The 22,050-nt window shown below is 42.7% G+C and overlaps 1 protein-coding gene and 1 pseudogene across 3 annotated transcripts in view; one reads left to right on the top strand and one right to left on the bottom strand.

Moving 5' to 3' along the window:
* The window catches only part of POU6F2 (POU class 6 homeobox 2), a gene marked incomplete at both ends in the record, with an annotated part of 471,443 nt that overhangs the window by 101,721 nt on the left and 347,672 nt on the right, over positions 1–22,050 (bottom strand). For both annotated transcript variants that reach the window (XM_079711059.1, XM_079711060.1), the window contains one exon: positions 17,416–17,717. In XM_079711059.1, coding sequence (XP_079567185.1) covers positions 17,416–17,717 — 302 coding nt within the window. The remainder of the gene's footprint in view (positions 1–17,415; positions 17,718–22,050) is intronic.
* On the top strand, positions 4,958–5,553 carry LOC307058330 (ADP-ribosylation factor-like protein 6-interacting protein 1; annotated as a pseudogene). The gene has a single exon. The product of its transcript is annotated as an ADP-ribosylation factor-like protein 6-interacting protein 1 (transcript).

The raw sequence follows: 22,050 nt of genomic DNA, 5'->3' as shown, positions 1-22,050 counted from the left end.
TCAAGTGTGAAGACCTGCCGTCCCAGTCAATCACCTTTGGGGAGGGCCGGGCGGCACCCAGCCAACACCCATTCACACTTAAGCAAATTCATAATCTCCAGCACTGCTTAGTCATTCTCTCAAAACGTCCCAGGCAGGAAAGGAAAGAAAGGAAAGCCCCAGACAATGTCATTTCTCCCTCTGTGCTCACACTCCACTGATTTGCCCAGACTACATGGATAACCCTGTAAGTGGACCCTTGACTGAGTCCCTGAGTTGGTGTTTCTGAAAAAGATTTTAAATATATATGTGCATATGTATGTACCAAAGAAACACAGAGATGTCTACACACAAATATGGAACACGCATACATATAACTCTGAAGATTTAAAGCCTACAGGGACTTCCCTGGCGGTCTAGTGGTTAAGATTCCTCACTTCCACCGCAGGGGGCGTGCGTTCAATCCCTGGTTGGGGAACTCAGATCTGGCATGCCACGCGGTGCGGCCAAAAAGAAAAACAAAACAAAAACAAGATTTAAAGTCTACATACACACATGGAGTCTAAGGCAAGCCCACAGCCAGCCATGTGTTGGATGCACATTGGCAGGGTTTAAGGGTGTAGTTTCCCAATTTGTTTTCTTTTAGGTCCACCCATGCATTCATATATGTGTCCTAAGGCTAGTGGCTGATATTTGTACAAGTTCAGGTAGGTCTCTATTCTTTGAAGATGAAGATGCTAATGAGCAGGACCTGCCTGTTCGATCAGGCAGACATCAGGCTGGTGTCAAGGATGTGCCTGAGTTACTGGAAATACAAGATGACACTTACAGGAAATATAAAACGACAGGCAAGAACTTTAGAAGGGTGGATGTTTTCGAAAACTTCTTATCTCGCATTTACGAAGAAAACACTGCGTCACCATGAGAACACTGCGTCACCATGAGGGCACAGCTCCCAATGATCATAAAGCAAATTCTCCATTCTAACAGGAATGGCCATCTCGGAGAACAAACGTGGCTGGAGTGAAGATGCTGAATTTGAACGTCATTTTGTACACGTTCCCACACCCCTGATTAAGAGCGTTGAGAAGTCTTACAAGCTGCACTATAGGATTTTTCACCAGCCACTACATTCTGACTCTGGGTCTGAATGATTTTTGCCACCTGTTTTGCATGTAGCTTGGCTTTTGCTCTTGAAAAAGTGTATTGAAATGATGATGGAAGAGGAGACTCCCTCCCCCTCTTCTGAGGCACACAGTCTCAAGGGCACTTTCATGGCTGCGTGAAAGGCCGTGGCAGGAAAGTAGGTAGCTGTGATCTTTGTATCTGGTTATGTAGCAAGGCGATCTAGGGTCTAAAAACTGGAATGAGACCTTCTGACTTCTCACAGAGATCCTGTCGGCTATCTCAGCTCTAAGGTAGTTAGTGGCCACAGGCCACTCTCATCTCTTCGTACTTGAGTTTCAATTTGGTGGAAATGCTTTCAACAAAACTAGTGTATTTACTAAATAAAGAGAAGATGTGGCTGAGTCCTCACCCCCAACCTCAGAGTTAACTGGTTCTTGAGCCATGTAAGAGCAAAACTGAAATCAGGAAGAAAGACCAAGACATGAAAGTTAGAGTCTTTCTGCCACCAGGGCATCTACCTCCATCTTCATGTGCAAGGAGAGAAATCATTATGTGATTTAAGTGAGATCTCTTTTGAAAGATGGACATGCCACAGTGAGAAGAATACAAAGAGGCAGATTTGCACGGTGGACAAGGTTTCAGGTCAGGGAGACCTCGGTTTGCATCTTGCCTCTCATAGGTCCTCCCCCCTAACTTCCTCATCTGTGAAGTGGCGCTAGTGGGGCCTCCAAAGTTCACGGAGTGGAGCTTTGCTACTCAAGGTATGGGCGAGGGACCAGCAACATCAGCATCCCCTTGGGAGCTGGTTGGAAATGCAGACTCTGGGGTGGGCTCTTTGCCCCAGAGCTACCGAATCAGAGTCCACATCTGTCAAGGTCCCAGGGGGATTCATATGTAACGAAAGCTTGAAAAGTCCTAGTATAGATTAGATGGGTCAACACGTGAACAGCAGTTGGAACATCTAACAAGCTCTCAATCAGCAGCAGTTGTTCTTGTTTGGAGAGAATGTTAAACGTTCTGAAAGGATTCTCTCTTTCCCCTGTTACAATCTGAGTATCAGATGTGAATCGCCAGGTTTGAGATTCTTCTGCAAACACTGGCTAATAACCCAACTTCAGAACTGGGAAGAGGCTCTAGTGGATAACTGTATATAGACACACACATACAGACATGGTTGTTTTCATTCCATGATGGGCTGTGAATCTGGGGAGGGGCAAGGCAGAAGTTAACACGGGTTCATTCTTCTGAGAAATGAAGACCTAGTTTTACTGTATCACAGAAGCAAAGTTAGCGCCAACGCATGCAGCCAACAGATCTGGTAAAAAGCATTTTGTATAAACAGGAGGTAGGAATTTGCTCTTTTAGAAATGAACAATTGGGAGCCTATTTATTGATATAAGACCACAGGCAGTTGTCCTGAACCCTGGCCCCAGACTGGAATCTCCCGGGGAACTTAAAAAAAAAAGGCTCTTACCCACGCTTCGCCCCACTCAGGTTCAGTCAGAATCTCTGGGTGGGACCCAGGCATCGGTATTCTTAAAAAACTCCTCAGAGAATCCCAATGTGCATCCCATGCAGAGAGCCACTGGCATTGAGTTTGGAAACTGTCTTTTGGGAAAGAAGGTAAAGGATGGAACAAAATACAGTGGGTGGTATGGGCATGGCCCCAGCTATTTGTAGAGGCTGTGGCTTGGCTGAGTCCAGAAGAGGGAGGGAGTCAAGCAAGGCAGTGAGATGATGGGCCCCTGGGGCCTAGAAAATATTTGGTTATACGGGGTCTTTCTGGTATGAAGACCCCCACTTCATCACTTAAGGAGACTCACTAGCAATGAAAATGGTGTGCAGGTGGTACCTTGAAGATGCTTAAAATGAATCCACTGTGATTGTTACATGCAGGGAGCTTGGAAAATACCCCATCTTTGCTTTCTGCCTTTAATAACTTTCTGCCTTGTCCAGGTTGGTTCCAAGGACCATTTGGTTTTTGCCCTAAATTGTTCAAATTCCTTCCATGGGGTACAGAATACTGCAGGTGATAGCTACTCTAAGGAATGTTACTTTTTAGAACCTTAGACAAGAGCACAAGATTATTTCCCCTCTGATTTAAAATATAGACATTTCCAAGCCAGCCAGGCTCAGGAGACCTTTCCTTGGGGGAAGTGAGAGGATTTCTCTGAAATCTTATCCTCTCTGAAGCCTTCAACATTGCTTTGCTCTCTTTAAATGCCACATTCATAACCTCCCAGTGCAAAGGACAAAGAGTTCAACAAAGAGCAGCCAGCCTCTGGGAGGGTACGGAGTCCAGCTGAGAAGAAGAAGGAGATCCCTAACTTTACTTCCTTTTTATGTCAGTTAAATATTTTCTGGTGTAGAAAACTAAGTGGTGGCGCCAGGCGGATCCCTGTCAAATGACAGTTCAGACAAAATGTATCGGGTTGGAAAGGTTGCATTGATTGGAGCCCAACTGGGCCTTCAGACACTAGTTCCCAGAAGAGAGCTGTCAGCATACAAATGCACCACTGTGTTCATCTGTGGCCTTGCAGGCATCCCCACTGTGTGGCTGACAACACGGAACTGCCCTTTCCCGTGGATGGCCACTCTGAGGGGCAACTGAACTTTTGCCACATGGGTTCCTCCTATGCATGAAAAAAGAGACTCTGGAACTGGTCTTCTCAATATGGCTCCTTTCTCTATCTTATCTCTGCACTCTTAGGGCCCCAGCATTGGTGTTTGAAGCCAGAATGCCCAATTTACTTCTCAACAGTGGGGGATGAAAGAGAAAGAAAACACCAGTGCCTTGGAGGGTCTTTTTTTTTTTTTTTTTTTCTTTTAAATAGGAAACAGAAAAAGAGCCAGGATAAGAGCTTTATAACTATGACAATGCCCCACAGACAAGGGGTTTTGACAGCCTGGTACCCTAGAGGACTTAGTCCTGGCTACAGATTTTAGACTGACTTGACCTGTTGTTTGGAATCCAACCCCTCTTAAAACACAAGGGTGGAGATCGAGGTTGTCAGGGTATTGGGGGCTCTCCTGACTCCTGGAAATTCCTCAGTCACGAGACAGGAAGGGTGGAGATGAGAGGAAGGGAGGGTGTGCCCTCTCCCTGGCCTACTGATTCCATGGGTTTGCCAGGGGCTATATGGTCCAGCGGTACCCTGCTCTCACTTCTCCAGGTCCTGGCATGGGGAGGCATGATTCCAGGTGCCGTGGTGTGTGAACAGGAGAAATGATGGACAGTGAAGAAGAGGAGAGGGGAGGAAGGACCATGTGAAGGAGAAGGTGTCCAAGACCTCAGCCGCCATGAGGGGCACCCCAGCCAGACCCTCCTTCGTTTTTTTGACTCAGTGATTTTGCTTGTTGCCAACTGTAAGGACCATCCTTGGTTTCGGCTTTCCCTGCTCTTACTTTGGTTTTGAGTCTTTCCTTCTCTTCTTTCCCCGATCTTTCTATACTTTCTTTTCTCCACTGTCCAATCCATTGGATTAGATATGTGGATTTTTCCATGATGTTCTAGGTAAGGAAAGGCAAGGTTATTTTAGTTGTGCGGATTGTACAATAGAGAAGGAAGCCTTAGAGCAGTGGTTGCTGAAGGAATTTCCCATGGGATATTAATCAGTGTTATATGAAAAAGAAAAAGGTTCAGTGGTTACATAAGTTCGGGAATTTCTTGGTTAAATGATGTTAACTAGACATCTTTACTACAGGATGTCTTTTAGCTTTTAGTATTCTAATATTCATCAAGATATACCCAGGAGGCTAGGGTTGTCGTGAGTGGCTCTGAGGAAAGCCAGTTCTGGGGGCGTCTTGGGCTCGCTGAGGGGGCACCTCGTGAACGGTGGCAAAAGGAGATAACGCAGCACCAACCTGCTGGCTGCAGAGACTGCAAGTCTGGAAGAGCAGCTTCAAGGATGGGGAGGAGTGATGCTAATGGCAGATAAAGTCCTCCGATGGGAAAGAGCCTGGTTTCCACCTGCCATCATGGGTGTGGTTTCTTTGGTGTTTCTGACTATCTACTATCTAGATCCATCCGTTCTGTCAGGAGTTTCCTGTTTTGTTATGTTTCTGTGCTTGGCTGACTACCTTGTTCCCATTCTAGCGCCTAGAATTTTTGGCTCCAATAAATGGACCACTGAGCAACAGCAGTGATTCCATGAAATTTGCAGCAATCTAGTAAAAACTTGACGCAGAGCTATGGGCTGGTGGAAACGCCTCTTTACACGAAAGGAAGAAAAGCCTAAAATGTACTTCATGACCATGATCATTTCCCTTGCTGTGGTTGCTTGGGTGGGACAGCAGGTCCACAACATCTGTCTCTTCTACCTGATAGTGACTTTCTTACTCTTGCTTCCTGGACTAAACCAACATGGAATCATTTCGAAGTACATTGGAACGGCCAAAACAGAGATAAAAAAGCTTCTCAAACAAAAAGAAAAGAAAAATGAATAATGCATCTGCTTTATTCAGTATGATTAATGGTGTCCTTGGGGACAGTGTCTGTTATGCTGTCTGGATACTAAAACATTACAGATGTGGCTCTTTGCTGTCCCTCATTCTGCGCTTAGTTCGTAGAAATTCCGACTTGCCAAGCAAGGCTTTATGCCCAGTGTCTTCGTGGCTGTGTTCTCATCAGCTGGCCTTATACGGACAACTCATTCATCATTACCACGTGTCTTGGTTTTTCTCACCCAGGGTTAACTGAACTCTTACTTTTAAAATAATATAGTGGTGGACTTCATCCTTTAGTACAGTTAACCGTGGTTTGGGATAACTGTTCAAGTTGATCTTAGCTTTAGCTGGATACAAGATAGTGGTCTGTGACTACAGGAAGCTGGTTCTACTGTCTGCTTCCACACTCTGCTTAAACAACTGTCTGGCTTCGTGAATATAGAAACCAAGTTTACCACTTCTGATGAAGAGACCAATTAAGATTCACTCCTCCTTCTGTTTCGATACCGTGGGAGAAGAATCCTCGTGGAATAAAATGAACCTAGTTCCATGGCCTAGTATGTGTTGGCTTCTCCCTTGTGCAGAATTTAGCAATTTGTTGGAAACATGGATCCTTCCTCCCAAATGGGGAATCTGACAGGCTTAGAACTCTTGTTCCCTTGGACTTAAACTTGAAGTTAGTACATCCTTAAAGGCTTTTTAGTAGCAGGCTTACACAAGATGGTATTTAGGATTTTTAGCATACTTTTAATTTCAGATTTTCAGCTAACTGAAACTAAAGTACATACATTAATAGGTTAAGAGTCATGTCTATGACCTTCACTCCAAGACCAGCCAATAAAGAACAAAACTCATCCTGTGTTTAGTCAAGATTCATTTCAGTAGAAAATCCTACTGGTTTTTCAAGACCAGAATAAGCCTTTAAAGGTAAGCCTCAGGATTCTCATTTTATGGTAACACTGGCTGCTTTTGGTCCCAATAGATGGAGTAGTTGAAATCTGTAGGAATGAACCTCTGAGGGCTGGAAATGTGACATATTTGGGAACAGTTCTTAAACTGATTAACTAGCTGTCATATAGTTTTGTGAATTTATTGCATGGATGCTGTAAAACCTGGACCTCGTGGTGTATCTGTTCCTAAATAAGTGTTGTTTTTTTCCCCTTCAACATTGCTGTAAACAGTGGCACTCATGTAGCATATGTTAGACTTTTCTTTTTTAAGGTTTTGTATACAAACTACCCTAATTTACATGTGTTGCCTCATTGTAAATAAGCTTGTCTTCCTATCTGGATTTTTGTGTGTATGCGTGTTCTACCAATTAACTACTTTTGCAGTTTTAATCCTGTATTATTTCTTCTACTTTGTTTTGTGTAAAAGGGGAAAAGTAAAAAAGCTGGAATTCCAAAAACTATGGAATCCATTTTCAATAAAATCTCTTTGGACTAGAATTTTGTAGAAGACACTTTGAGAAATGTTGCCTTAGGAAATGCTGGAAGCCAAATAAGGAACAAAAAATATTTCACCAACAACCCAAATGAACATTGCAGAGAGGGTCAAATATAGACGGAGGTGCTCTGAGGTCTGACAACGACACTGAGGAAGCTGTTTCAACTTTCTAACACTCTTATTTCCTTGAATCTGAATGAAGATGATTTTTGCCTCTTCTGGTTGTTGGGAGGAGGAAATGAGAGGCTGAAGTCCTTAGAGAGTATAAGATACCGTTGAAAAATGCTAATGATTATTAGAACTGTGAACCCATGAGGCCAATGAAATAATGTATATAAAAATGCACTTTGTAAATTTCAAAACACACTGCAAATATTAGCCAAATAGCATCAGGAGTATCTCTTGAGTCCTACATATGGGTCCTGGGTAACGGTGTTTTACATACGTAGTTCTTTCTTCCCGCATAATTCAAACACCTTATCTGTGTTATTTCATAAATAGACTGTAAAGCTGGAAAGGACTTAAAGATTATCTACTATAAACTTTCCATGTAATAAGTGACACACCGAGTCCCAGAGATTAGGTGACTTGCCCAAGGTCACACAGCTAGTGAAGGGCAGAGTCAGCCACACCAAGATTCTTCCTGTTTACTCACACACTGAAAAGCACAACTTTGGGAATTTAGAAGGAAATAGGAGATTTTGGTTCTTATTTATATTGATGAAGAAAGTGAGGTTCTGTGGGTTGAAGTGAGAATCCTTTAATCTCCACACGCCTCCTAGGCCTTTGTGCAGCCCTGACCTGTACGGCATGAGCTCTACCCTCCCTCTGCTAAGTCCCCCTCCTCGGAAATCCTCCAAACCTCTCTGACGCGACAAAACTCATGTGTCATTATTGGCCGCATTCTAGCTTGTAAGTGGTTTCACGTGGTATACCGTGCATAATTTTGTGGTGTACATGTGCATTATAAATCCCATGACTATTTGCTTTTTGTTCAACTTCAAGTGGGTCTCTTTTTCAAATAGTTCTCCTTGGATTATAATATCTGTAGTCAAGGAAGGCAAAGAGGCAGGCAGGATACTGATGTTTTTTGTGGGCCAGCTATTAGGAACTGAATTAGATACTCTCATACAAATCATCTCATTTAATCCTCACATCGACCCTCCAACCAATGAGGAAACTGAGGCTCGGAAGGATGGGTTGAGCTCACCTAACTGCCCAGCAGGACCAGCATCTGAGCCCAGGTCTGTCTTGCTTCTAAAGACCATGCTTGGTACTTCCCTGGCGGTACAGTGGTTAAGAGTCCGCCCTGCAACATGGCGGACACAGGTTCGATCCCTGGTCGGGGAACTAGGATCCCACATGCTGTGGGGCAGCTGAGCCCACGCACCACAACTACTGAGCACACGAGCCACAGCTAGAGAGGCCACATGCCACAACTACTGAGTCCTTGCACCACAACTAGAGAGAAGCCCGCGCCACAACAAAGAGCCTGCGCACTGCAACTAAGACCCGAGGCAGCCAGAAATAAATAAATAAATAAATATTTAAAAAAAAAAGATCACGCTTGCTCTATGGCATTATGCTGTTCTACAAACCTTGCTTAAGGCCACAGTGCACCCCATAGGTGCTTAATAAATGCAGATAATGGCAAAAGTGCTTTCTTTACAATCTGGAGAATAGTCACTTGCAAGCCTATACTTTGGGAGTCAATTTAAAAGCCTGTGGACTTTTAAAAACTGCAGTGAGATGTCACCTCACACCAGTCAGAATGGTCAACATCAAAAAATCTACAATAAAAGCTGGAGAGGGTGTGGAGAAAAGAGAACCCTCCTACACTGTTGCTGGGAATGTAAACTGGTATAGCTACTATGGAAAACAGTATACAAGTTCCTTAAAAAACTAAAAATAGAGCTACTGTATGATCCAGCAATCCCAGTATATATCCGGAGAAAAACATGGATCGAAAGGATACACGCACCCCAACATTCAGAGCAGCACTGTTTACAATAGCCAAGACACTGAAGCAACATAAATATCCATCGACAGATGAATGGGTAAGGAAGATGTGGTACATATATACAATGGAATATTACTCAGCCATTGAAAAGAATGAAATAATGCCATTTGCAGCAACATGGATGGACCTGGAGATTATCATGAAGTGATAGTAAGGGAAGTAAGGGAAGTCAGACACAGAAAGACAAAAACCATATGATTTCACTTATATGCAGAATCTAAAAACATGATACAAATGAACGTATTTACAGAACAGAAACAGACTCACAGACTTAGAGAATGAACTTATGGTTACCAGAGGGAAAGGGTGGGGGGAAGGGATAGTTAGGGAGTTTGGGATTGACACGTCGTACGCACGGCTATATTTAAAAGAGATAACCAACAAGGACCTACTGTATAGCACAGGGAACTCTGCTCAATACTCTGTAACAACCTCCGTGGGAAAAGAATCTGAAAAAGGATAGATACATGTATATGTAAAAAAAATAATAAAATAAACTACAAAAATAAAAGCCCGTGGAAAATTTACCTCAAGCCTATAGGGAATGAATCGAGGCTAAACTACAAGAAATAACACTTGATCATGAAAGCACAAGAATATTGTATTAAGTTAACATAAATACTGGCTATGTCTTGCTTATTCAGAGCAAAATGCCAGCCAGCACATTTTGGGCAGCTCTCACTGCCACTTGTATCTATGCACATGCAGGCAAAACTGTTTCAGAAGCATTCTGAACTAGACTTTAGGATTAGCTTATCAGCTACATCCAACAGACAGTGATGGGACCCAAGCTGGGTGTGTGGCTCCACGCTCACCACTGAACTTGCTGCAGACAAGCCAGGGATCTGCCCCACTGTCGCGATCAGAGTGGTGCTGCTTACTTGAGAAGGTGTAACTTGCCATGTTCAAATGCTGCAGGAATCTTTCCACGGCCCCTTTTGAGTCTGGCATCCTTTCCATCCACTGCTACTTGATGTGAGCTTCCAAAGTCAGTGGTGTGAACATACCACCTTCTTTGCTAAACCCCTTTCTACATGATTTGACTAATCTATGGACCAGTAGCCAGGAATGGTACATCTAGACAATGACAAAGAAGTACCACAGTATATAAGTATATACTTGGTAAACTAATTTTTCCCCCTGCTGCTCTCAAAGCAATATAAACTTTGTTGTTCCTCCTGGATCTCAAATGCTTCTAATAAATTCTTTGAAATGTCAGTAATGTTGAACTGAGGGTTTTTTTTCTTAAAGGAGATTTTCTTTCTTTCATAAAAGGAAAAATTGTCCCTTGCCAAGAATGTAGCTAAATATGTTTTGTTTATTTTATTCAGGGCTGAATACGGTTGGATAAAGGGACTCCCGTCTCTCACCCGACCTCTTGCTGAATGAGGGAATCATGAATGAAGCCCTCCATGTACTGGATAGTCAAATAAACAGAAATAAATTCATACTGTTTCATATCTGTAGTATAATTAACATTTGCTTAACAAATGTATAGCCTATGAAGCATTTTCATTAGTATGTTATATTTACTCTTCGTGAGAACTCTCTGGGCTTGGATGGATTTTCTCATCCATAATAATGGCATTTGCTTTGGCTAAGAGGAAGACTTACTCACTCCGTGTGGACAATTCCAGTTTTTAAAAGGTCCTCATGGCCTGGGTTGCTCTGCGAGAATGTTGTCTACATAGTAATCCTTCTGACATTTTCACCAAACTTACTTAATCTCATAAACCATAAATTAGTTCAGTGAAAAATATCAACCAAAGAAGTTTTTTGATTGCCATAACATCTCATTTCAATAAAAAGTGATTGGTTTATTAGACCTGTACAATACACAGGAGGATGGGTTTCTATAGCACCTCCCTGTCCCAATCCATTATCCAACATGCACTTGTTTTTCTACTGTGCAAAATTTGGTACGATTTTCAAGTTCAACTAGAAAGTGGCATCCAACACCTGGCTGAAATTTCCAGTGGACAGAATGCCGTTGACCTTGGAGAGTATTTGCTAAGTATACCATTTACACAGCTGGCAGCCAAGCTGAGACAAGTGAGGAACTCATCTCAGGCACAAAATTTAAGGGTGTTGGGTTTCCCTGGTGGTGCAGTGGTTAAGAATCCGCCTGCCAATGCAGGAGACATGGGTTCGAACCCTGGTCCGGGAAGATCCCACATGCCGCAGAGCAACTAAGCCCATGCGCCAGAACTACTGAGACTGTGTGCCGCAACTATTGAAGCCTGCACGCCTAGAGCCCGTGCTCCACAACAAGAGAAGCCACCGCAATGAGAAGTCTGCTCGCCGCAACTAGAGAAAGCCCACGAGCAGCAACAAAGACCCAACACAGCCAAAAATAAGTAAGTAAATAAATAAATATATATGCAATTAAAAAAAAAATTAAGGGCGTGCCCCCCACACATTGATCAAGATGAAGAACATCTAATGCGATATTTTAAAAGTCAAAATGAATGCAAAAAATTCATGACCAACAAAATCAGTGTTACTGATTTTTCCTTTTGCCTCAGACTCCAATATGGCTCAATACTATTACTGATCCTATATTTTAAAATGCGATATTTAGTTCATCATGGATTTTGGCATTCATTTTGATTTTTTAAAGACTGAATTAAAATATGATCTCTCTTGATGACTGCAGTTTTGCATGCGCTTTGAATCCTGCATGTGAGAATGAATACCTCACTTGTCTTATCTTAGTCTTGGTCCAGGCGAGGAGAATTTTACACTTGATTCAGCCCTGTGTAGACTGAGTTCTACTAGAATTTATAATGACCACAGAGGGGTTATATAAATATGCCTGCGAAAGGTACCAGAATATGCCATCCCAAAATATGCCACTTGGACATGAGGATTATTTTGCACTGAAGGGAACTGAGAATCAGTAGATACAAGAAAAGCTCTCTGCCAACCTCCTGTTCTGCCTAAAGGCAGGACATAAATTTGTAAAGGTGGCTCCCCTCCCCCCTCTACCAGGAAGGACAGGAGTTAATTACTGGAGACAAGTCTAGACCCTTATCAGCCCAGAGATGGCACCAGAAGAATCTGTATAACAAATCTTGCTTATCTACCATTAGTTTCCCCATATATTTGCCTTCCCACAGTTTGCCACACTTAGAAGCTCATAGTCCTTTTCCTCGGTCTTGTCACTTCTCTAAAAATGTATTGTTCTTTTGTTAAGATGCTATAGAAGCCCGAGTTTTAACCACCCTTTTGAGTTGCTCATCACTAAGTGCTCCCGTGTGTATGCACGATGCACGTGTCGTAAACTTTTGTTTGTTTTTCTCTTCTTACTCCGTCCCTTGTTAGTCTACTTTACAGGCCCCTAGCTTGAGAACCTAGGAAGAATAGAGGAAAAAAAGAGTTTTTTCTCCCCTGTACCTGCATAGGTCACTCAAGTGAGTTTTAGAGGTTTGTAACATAAAACTCCAAATAAAAGGGAAAGAGTTCCAGAAAGTATTTAATTTTACCTTCTCTATTTATAGATGAAAAAACACTTAGACCCACCAAGCTTTGACTCATATTGTATTAAATTAAGACTAACTGCTGGGGAGAGAGGGGGTTGGCCCCAGGCACTGGGCCTTTTCTACGGGAAGGAGACACGCTTGGAGACCATTTGCTTTAAAAGGATGGAAATCATGTAGGTCTAACTCCTTCTTGAGGGCTTGGGCTCTTTGTTTTAAAAAGTGATAATACACCACCCTCTCCGTCACTCTGGAAAGTAGTACTGAAAGTTTGCTGGGGGAGGGGGAAACATCCCACATGAGAAGATCAGGAGGCTGAGCTTGCTGCACTGCAGAGGTGGAATCTGAATGCAGTTTTACTCCTGGATGCCTGAGTGGTACCAAGACCTTTACATTAGCAAATGCACGTGGTCGAGAACAATTTTACGCTCTCTCTCGAGCAACTTCACCCCTGAGGCGGTGACCGTGCTCCTCATTCCTCATATAAGCACAGATAGCTTTCTCCCCGCTAACTGCTTCCACTTATCTCTCTCTCCCTCTGTTTTTTTTTTATTAAAATGTGCAATACAACAAGAAAAGGAAAAGATGATCCTGCTTCCTGCCATGCAAGATGGTATGCAGAAGGCCAAGGTTAAATGCAGCATTTGGTTTCTTAAGCTTCTCTAATGTATAGGTATGAAAAAGCAATCAGGGACCAGAGTTTACAGTGGTGACTCTCTGAGGATGAAAACTTGACTTTCATTTGGACTCTCTGGCTAAGATAAAATCTGCTTCTGCTATCATTACCCCACTTATGTTTGTTCTTACTTTCTTTCTACTCTGCCACCCAGCTGAGTGGGAAGAAGTTAACCTGACCTTGAAGAATACTCAGAGAATCTTCAGGACCATTGGGTTTTCAGTATCCAATAAAATTCTAGAGGCCTACCAACGTTTAGATCATAGACTCAAGGACCTGAAAAGGATCTTAAAAATCATATTCAGCACACATTTAACAGACGAGGAAAATGAAGTCCAAAGAACTTGTTCCATTTGTGAGTTAGTTGGAAGCAGGGTCAGAATGAGAACAAGCTCCCTCTTCCTATGGCACCATGACTAGGTTCCAACTATGTCCAGCTCATTCCCAGATCACTCGTGAAGGAAAATACCAGGCCTTCCACACAATGTTTGGAATTTCCTTAGTACAAGTTAAAAACTCCCAAGGAAAAGTCTCAAGAAAAGTCATCTCAGAGGTCATAGGAAGGAGGTATTTCACCATTCTTAGGCTTATGGGGTCTTCATCCAGATCAATATCGTATATTGAAATTAAACCTGTGTATTGTTTTTTCTACCCAGGAATGATTAGACCATATCTTTCCCCTCAAGAAGTTGCTTCCACAGGGAGATCAGCTCGGTGCTTTGTGACCACCTAGAGGGGTGGGATAGGGAGGGTGGGAGGGAGGGAGACGCAAGAGGGAAGAGATATGGGGATATATGTATATGTATAACTGATTCACTTTGTTATAAAGCAGAAACTAACACACCACTGTAAAGCAACTGTACTCCAATAAAGATGTTAAAAAAAAAAAAGAAGTTGCTTCCACTTATGTTTCTGATCTGCTTCTACCCAACACACTCTATATTTCTGGTTTTAGATTCTGATGCAGCCTGTGGCAGGTGGGTTGTGCAAAAATAAGGAGTATGGATTGATATCCATCCTGGAACCTAATGGTTAAATTCAACTCACAGATGAATTTTGTTCGTCCCACACACTGTTTTCAAATTTTCATTTTGGGTTTTATACTCTAGTCTGCTTTACTTATTTATATGGGCTGCCTGGCCCCTGAAGACGTTTGCACTTATAATCCCTGTTTAGAACTTCTCATCCCTCCTGAGAATGAAGTTGTGGGTGAGTGGACCTTGATTCTCTGTGAAGAGTTTTAAGACAGGCTTCCAGGGGCCAGCTTCTGGTATCCGTGCTGGACCACCAGCCCTCCCATAACCTTGAGCAATCAAAATTAGTTCTCTGAAGTGATAATACTTCAGACTCATATCCGTCTTGAAACAACAACCTGGTTTTGGAAATGCAATCCATTTCATGGCCTTCAGTAAAAGAGTGAAACAGATTATATTGCAGTATTAGACAAAAACCTGACCAGAAGTATTTGGGGAATTTTAGTCTAGAGTGTTACTACCTGCCAGCACTATTAATTTTTTTTTTCATCTTGAGGAATAACCTCACCAAATATACCTATACAAGCTACTTTCATTTATTATTTTTTCTGACGATATGACAGCATCTGTACAGTTTTAGAAATGATTATTATCCTTCAAAGTTTTGTGGGGTTTTTTTTAAACAAAAAACCTTCTGAATTATTGGCTTTCTCTGACAATCTAGGTTGCATGTTCTAAACTAACGTGTCTCAGACTGATTTTGCATAACGTAAAAAGACAAAGCTCACATGAAAATAAAGAACTGTAAAATAGAATTTAAGCTGTCATATATGAATTTAGTTCATCATTAGTCTCTTAAAAACCTTCAAACACAAACACTTCATTCTAGTTCATAAAGATCGCTACCTTTGAGAGTTAAATATCTTTCAGTTCCTTTTAAATAGTTTTCTTTTTCAAAAGTTCAAACATTCCATGTTCCACAAATTCAAAAACCCTTCAGCTAGTGTAGAGAAAAACGATGGCTTTCTCAATTTCAAAACCATGGCTTTCTCAATTTCCTTTACACATGCCTATCGTGAAAGAAAAAAAAAATCCTTTTATGCCTACTGATGTAGACTTATTCAAAATTAGTTCTCTATCTACTCAGTAATATTTTTTAAAGTTTCACCACATCACCCATTCAGTGGTCATTCATTAGACCCACAGAAGAAGTTAGAGTATTATCTCATCAATATACTTAGTAAGTTTGTAAGTTAAAACTCCAACAGTGAAAAATTACAATATTCTCTCAGGGTTATAAAGAAATAAATGTGATTCTGAGCCTTCTTTTGTTGCAAAAACAAAAAACAAAACAGCTCCCGGATTTCCATGGGAAACTATTAGGAGAACTTTGGGAAATTCTCCTCGTAGAATTTGTTTTTCATGAGGCTGAGCGGTCATCTCATCTAATGTCCTGTCAATAGCTATTCAAATGGGTAGTCTACACTTGCCTTTTACTGGCTGATAGAGATTTGTAAGATGTTGACTGTGTTCTGAGAAGGCTGACGTCCACAGAACTCAAAGCTTTCACTCCACTCTACAGAATACTGGACTAAGTAGGCCAACTAGGGGCAGGACTAAGTAATCTCATCCCTCAGAGAAGGATGTTTTCTTTGGTAATTTCACGTATTTTGACGGCTTGTGTAGAGGAAATGTTTAATCACATGGTGTTGAGATAGATCTAATTTAACTGCTCTTAGAAAAGCATTAAACCCATTCTTGGGAATAATCAGAGTTGAATTCCAAATGCTGAAAACATTAGGATTGCTCTCATCATGCATCTGGTAAATTTGATTAGACCTACTCTCCCCATAGATGTCAAGTGTACAAGCAAGAGTTTTTTAGCCTGTGTTCATTTCAGTCTTATGTCAAAGGTAGTGTTGTCTCATACTTGTAAGATTTTAAAAAATACACCTTCAAACCCAACTCGAGAAAATGCTCAAACTGCAAGTAGCCATGACCCAAGTACCAAGGAAAACAATTACTCATCTCACCCGAATGTTCCCATTTCCAAGAAAATTTGGGCCACTACTGAGAAGCCAAACACACAGAAACAAAGTTACGGGACAACAAATTAAATCGTTTCTAAAACACTAAGTCTCTAATCCACTGGCCTTTCTGTCTGCGTGCCAATTTATCTTGACTCTGCATACTTTGCTGTTTTGGACCCAAGGATAACATCACTCTGGTCCTCGGGTGGGGCAGGGCTGCACTGACTGCAGTGTGAGCGCTCACCATCAAGGAGGGAGGTGAGCTGGCCTTTGAAATGAGTGCATAGGCTTTCCACTCTGTGGGAATGTGTCACTGCACTACAAATGTACTAAATCATCTGAAATCTTCCTGGAAAAAAACATCATTATGTTTTTTAAGTCCAAAACTGAGCTATTAATGTCTGGATCTGGTCTGTTGACATCAGAGTCATTATCTTTTAAAGCTAATTTATTTTAAAGGCATTTAAGTTGAAAATGAGTTTCTGAATGTTAAAATTATATATTCCTGAATGCTCCTGTTCATTGCTTCCCGATGACAGTAGATTAAAGATGAGCTTTCATGATTAGCCTGAAATTCTATTTTGGATGCCCTCAGCTTCACAGCAATAAAGTAAATGTATGGAAGCTTTATTATTTTATAAAGATGCATATTTGTGGAGGGTCTCGGCATGAATTTAGAGTACTTGTTAATCCATGGAGTAATGGTTGGAATCTGGGACATAAGACCGGGGTTAAATTTCTTTACCTTCCTAACCCCAGAGAGTCTTTGGAAAAATAGAAACAAAAGAGCACCAAGTACTTAAGGTAAGACACTGCTATATTCATAATATAGAGAAATAACCACCATGCCTCATGGACAGGAGATGCAGTTCTCCACGGGCCTACAAAGCTCTGCTAGTAATAATTTTAATTGGATGCTATCTTTGCTGCCTTCAGAAAGTATCATAAAGTGGAGTTATTACAGGCTACAAGCGCACTTACTGTGCTGGCCTCTCACAGGAGGAAACAGATAACATTTATCCTTCGGAGGGCAACGTCAATGGGTTTCTATTTGTTTCGTTTACATGCATCCCCAGTTGCCCGCTATCTGCTCCCTCTTCCCTCCTTCTACGAGATCAATTTGAATTAGACGCTGCGGAAGTGGATGCTAAGTTTGGCCTGCCCTCTGCCTCCGGGGAGGGCGCCACCCGGCGGCCCGGTCCCCTGGGCCCTGGGCGGGGCGGGGCGGGGCGCGTACCTGCAGAGGATTGGGTGGCGTGAGCGGCGACGGGAGGCCGTGTCCCGGAGACTGGCTGGCTTTCTGAGGGGAGCTGGAGCTCTGCTGAGTTGGAGACGGTTGGTTCCGGTTCTGGGGGTGAGGGTGGGCGGGAGGAGCCGGCGGCGGCTGGGAGGCGGGCGGCGGTGGCGGCTGGGACTGCGGGGGCACCTGCGGGTGCTGGCTGCCCGGCGGGGCGGGCGGCGGCGGCGGAGGCGGCGGCGGCTGCTGGAGCTGCTGCAGTTGCTGGAGCTGCTGCAGTTGGGAGTTGAGGGATGAGGTAGCTGCGAGGAGACAGAGGGAACGTGGAGCTGAAACAAACACGTGGAGCTGAAACGTACACGACCAAACCGCGTGCTGTGCCTTTGACAGCCGGCACCCCGCGAGCCGAGACGGCTCCGCCTTAGAAAAAGTTTACCTTCATGCCCTGAAACTCCGTGGTATTTCAGAGGGTTGCGGGGCACTGCGAGAACAAGAGTCACTTCCGGGGAAATTTTAAAATTTAGGGAGGACCAGAGTGTAACCCATCAGGCATTACTTCCAAAGGGACGGAGCAAACCAAGCGGGTGTACTAGGAACAGAGGTAATTTTTAAGTACTTTCTCCCTCTCTTCCTTTCCACACTGCTTGGGAAATACACGTAGACTTTCAAGATCTGATTTAGATTTTTAAAGTTCAACCCATTTAATTCTTTTGGCAAATGCTCAAATGGAGTTAAGAACAGAAAGCTAAAGTGTTCGTAATCTCCTTTTCATCATCGATACCACTTATGGTGTCATTTCTACTCGCTGCTTCAGACCTCCGCCAATTTGCTTAGACACTGAGTTTCAAGTTTCTACCGTTTTTTTAAAAAAATTTAAAGATAGTACATGCTTCTTAGTTTTGCAGAATCAAAAGCTTGAGTCTGAACTTTTTGCCTGCTCATCAGAGAGACACAGCCCCACACCGGAAGGGTTATAGTCAGCGACTGTGCACTGTGCTGTCACACTGGCACCTCAAGGACAAGCCAGGAACCGAGAAGATGAAGTCATCTTTCCAGATTTCCTTGTTCTGTGAAAAGTAAGCGTTGGTGGGATAAGTTGTCTTAACACCGAGCTCACTATATTTGTTCTCATGTGCCCATCTAGCCCTGAACAATTTCTGCAGCAGGAAAACAGTTCGGCCAAAGAATGATCTAGAGAAAAGTACTGCTACAAGTTCACTTTTTTCTTTGCCTGAATATCAGCCTAAAAGCTTTCTAATAAGCCTACAAATAAACATAAGGATCAATGTTGAACCCATAGGCCTTGGCTGCAATGCTATCCTGTTCCTCCCCTACTTAGAATTAGTCAAGATTCCCAAAAGTAGTAACTCCTGTTTGCAACATTAAACTAGTCCCCATTAAAAAAAAAAAAAAAGCTCCTTTAAAAAAAAAATCTAATGGTTCTGTAAAGTGACATATCATACACCTGACTTCATACAACTAAGATGTTCTTAAAAAATATATGTATTTTGAACCTTATGTTGAGCACATCTGAAGAAGTTTCTCTGTAAGGAAGTCAACCAGGGACTATTTTTGTAAAATTAAGAATCACTTTCTGCAACGAAAACACCAGCTAGGCACTAGTGCTGTGTCTGGTGGTATGTAGGATTTAACAGGGAGACATAGTCCTGACTTTAAGGAGTTTATAGTATATTTGTGGATATAAGATTAACTCGTAAGAAATAATCAGGTTTGGGGTGCCTGTTACAGTCCTGCTAATTAACTGAGATGCTTGATCCATCTCAGTTAATTCCCTAAATGGTCAAGAGTGTGGAAACTGACCAAAAGGTCCAGGAAAATGAGGAGAGGGGTTTCTCTGTGGGCTAGAGAGGCCAAGGCGGTGTTTCTGAGGACCGAGAGGGCTCAAGAGAGTGAATTCTATACCCAGAAGGAAGGAAGAGAGGATATTCCAGGCTGGGAAGACACCCAGATGACAGTATGGCTTAGGTGATGTTTCTGAAGGACAGTGTGGAGAATGGACTGCCTGGAACAGAAACTTTGGGCCGTTCTGATGATTTTAGACCTTAGAGAGGTGGGAGCCTGTCTCTGAAAGTGGTGGGAAGATGGATCACTCTCAATTCACCACTGGTATAAGTCAGATTTTAAATATATAATCGGGTTTGTTTAAAGCAAGGCATAGCTCTATTGATGAAATGAGAGCTTGACCTTTCCCAGGGGCACCAAATACCAATGCTGGGCTCTCAGGTCCATGTCGAGCTTCCATGTTGGACCAGTGGGGATGGCAAGTCCTCGCTGGGTCAGTGAGTTACTCTAGGTCTGTTCAAACACTCAGCCCAGTGTGCGTCCTGCCTTTCATTTAAATCCAGAGTGCTCTGGGACTCTACAGGTAGAGACAGCTTGTGAGAGAGAGGGCTGGAAAATACCCAGTCAATGGGGACTCGGAACTTTCTGCTCAGTTTTGCTGCAAACCTAAAACTGCTTTAAGAAATAAAGTCCATATTAAAAAAAAAAAAAAACCAGTTAGCATCCCATTTATTGGAACTTTAAGAGAATGATCTGGTTTTGCCATTTTCCCCTCTCCCTGCTCCTATTGTACAAAATCACATTTTATTGAACAGCTGGGAACCCAGCTCAATTCTGAGCCCCCAGGATCTTCTGCAATCTGGAGGGAGGGTCCTGGGGGAGTGGGGCTTGAGCTCTCCTTTTGGTGGAGTTATAGCCTTTGGGAACCTGATTGCATCTGGCCTCCTGCCTGATTCAAATCAAGCCTGTCCTGATTTCTTTCAGGTGGGGGGCACATATGTCGGTGCTTATTTTCATGGTTGACTTAAATACCATACTGTTTCATTTTGGTTAGAAAAGCATTTATCTAAATCAGCATTTGAAAACAGGAAAGACTGGGGAATACTGGCAGATAGACATTGGCAGACGGGTAGGTGCCGCAGAGCCTAACCTACTAATGAGACGTGGTCCCAAGTATGTCTTCGTTTCTTGATGTTGGTGAGTTCACATTGCTTGGCTATGTCTTTCCCATAACCCGCATCTTGCCTGGAAAGGCATTAACCTAAACTAAACCTCTTTGAGTTACATGAACTAATTTGACATTTGCAAGCAAGAAACGATGGACAACAAAATATGTTCAGGTATGTACTGGATGCAAAGAAAAGCATGAGGGGGCTGTACAAGAATGCCACTCCGGTCTAAAAAATGCCAAAGGCACCTACACAATAATATGAAAACAAAAGCAAAAAAATACTAAAATATGGAGCCTCTAAATCGCTCATTGTACAAAGCATACTGATACAGATACAAGTTAGGAAGGTTCGAGGACATCTTTGAACTACAGAGGATGTTTGCAGATAAAATGATGATTGTTGGGGGTAAAGCTTTGACCCTATTTCACAGAAGATTTAAGACTTTACTTTCTTCCCTGGTATTTATGTCCTTTTATGATTATTTCCTCTATGTCTGGTTACTATACACTCCATGGGCCAATGTTTAATATAAAATTTAACTACATTAACAGTAGGTATGAAAGAACTAAAAGAGAGGCACAGAAGTTTTCATCAGGATGTTTGAAATTTTAAAAACTTACAATTTTGAAAAAGAAACACAAAACAATTTTCTATCGAACTTGGAATTTCCTACAGTGAATTGGAACTTCCCAAATAAATAATTTAATATCACAAAGGAGAAGTCAAGAAGCTTGCATGTCTCCATTTGTTCAGTTTCTATATATCAACTAATTTAGGAGAAACATTTTTTTCTTTGGGATCTTTGTTAAAGGTGCTCTCAGGAAACCAGGCACATAAATAAAGCTCCACCACAGAGGTATCAGAACTATATGGGATGGGCTTTACATACAATTACTTCCAAGGCAGAGAAACGGAAAGTAAACTCATCCTCTCTACCTGCCCATGAAGGGCAAGGCCGTGAATGATGCTGGAGAAATACAAACGTTTCTTGTACTTTGCAAGGTACTGAAACACCTTGGGATTCACAGAAAGCCGAATAGGACTCAAATGCTAAAGGAAGTGTGATTCTTAGCAACACGCTCACTCACCTCCGTTAACACAAAGTACAACATCAGACTATTATAATCAGTGTAGTCAGGGGCTCAGTGTCAGCATTTTCTGGGACTTTCCAGGTTCGGGGATCTGTGGGCATGGTTGGCAAACTGGAGGCTTGGGTTTGAGAGTCCGCTGGGAAGGATTACAAGCTCTGGGCCTGGCTGGGACCTGAGTTGCCTTATAGCAATACACTTACAGAGGGGAGAGGACCCGTGCTAAGGAGGAGGGAAGCGGGCGGGGTTTATCACTGCAAGTGACCAGGAATCCTGCAAAGAGCGTGATGGTAATGGCTTTTCAAGCCCATCCTTAGCCCAGTCCCCTGGCGCACGCCCGGGCCTAGTGAGGGAAAGAGCACCAAGTAAAAACACAAAGGGCAACCTTGAACTTCTTGCTAAGGGCAAGAAGCCAGATGCCGAAGACCACATACTGGATAGTTGCGTTTATATGGAATGTACAGAATAGGCGAATCCACAGAGACAGAAAGCAGATTAGTGGTTGCCAGGGGCTGGGGGGTAACTGCCCGTGGGTATGGGGCTCCTGGGCGGGGGTGATGAAAAAATTCTAG

Source organism: Hyperoodon ampullatus (assembly GCF_949752795.1).
Source record: "Hyperoodon ampullatus genome assembly, chromosome: 9".
Lineage (NCBI taxonomy): Eukaryota > Metazoa > Chordata > Mammalia > Artiodactyla > Ziphiidae > Hyperoodon > Hyperoodon ampullatus.
The sequence above is the reverse complement of the archived record's forward strand: the minus strand, read 5'-3'. Positions and strand labels throughout refer to the sequence as shown.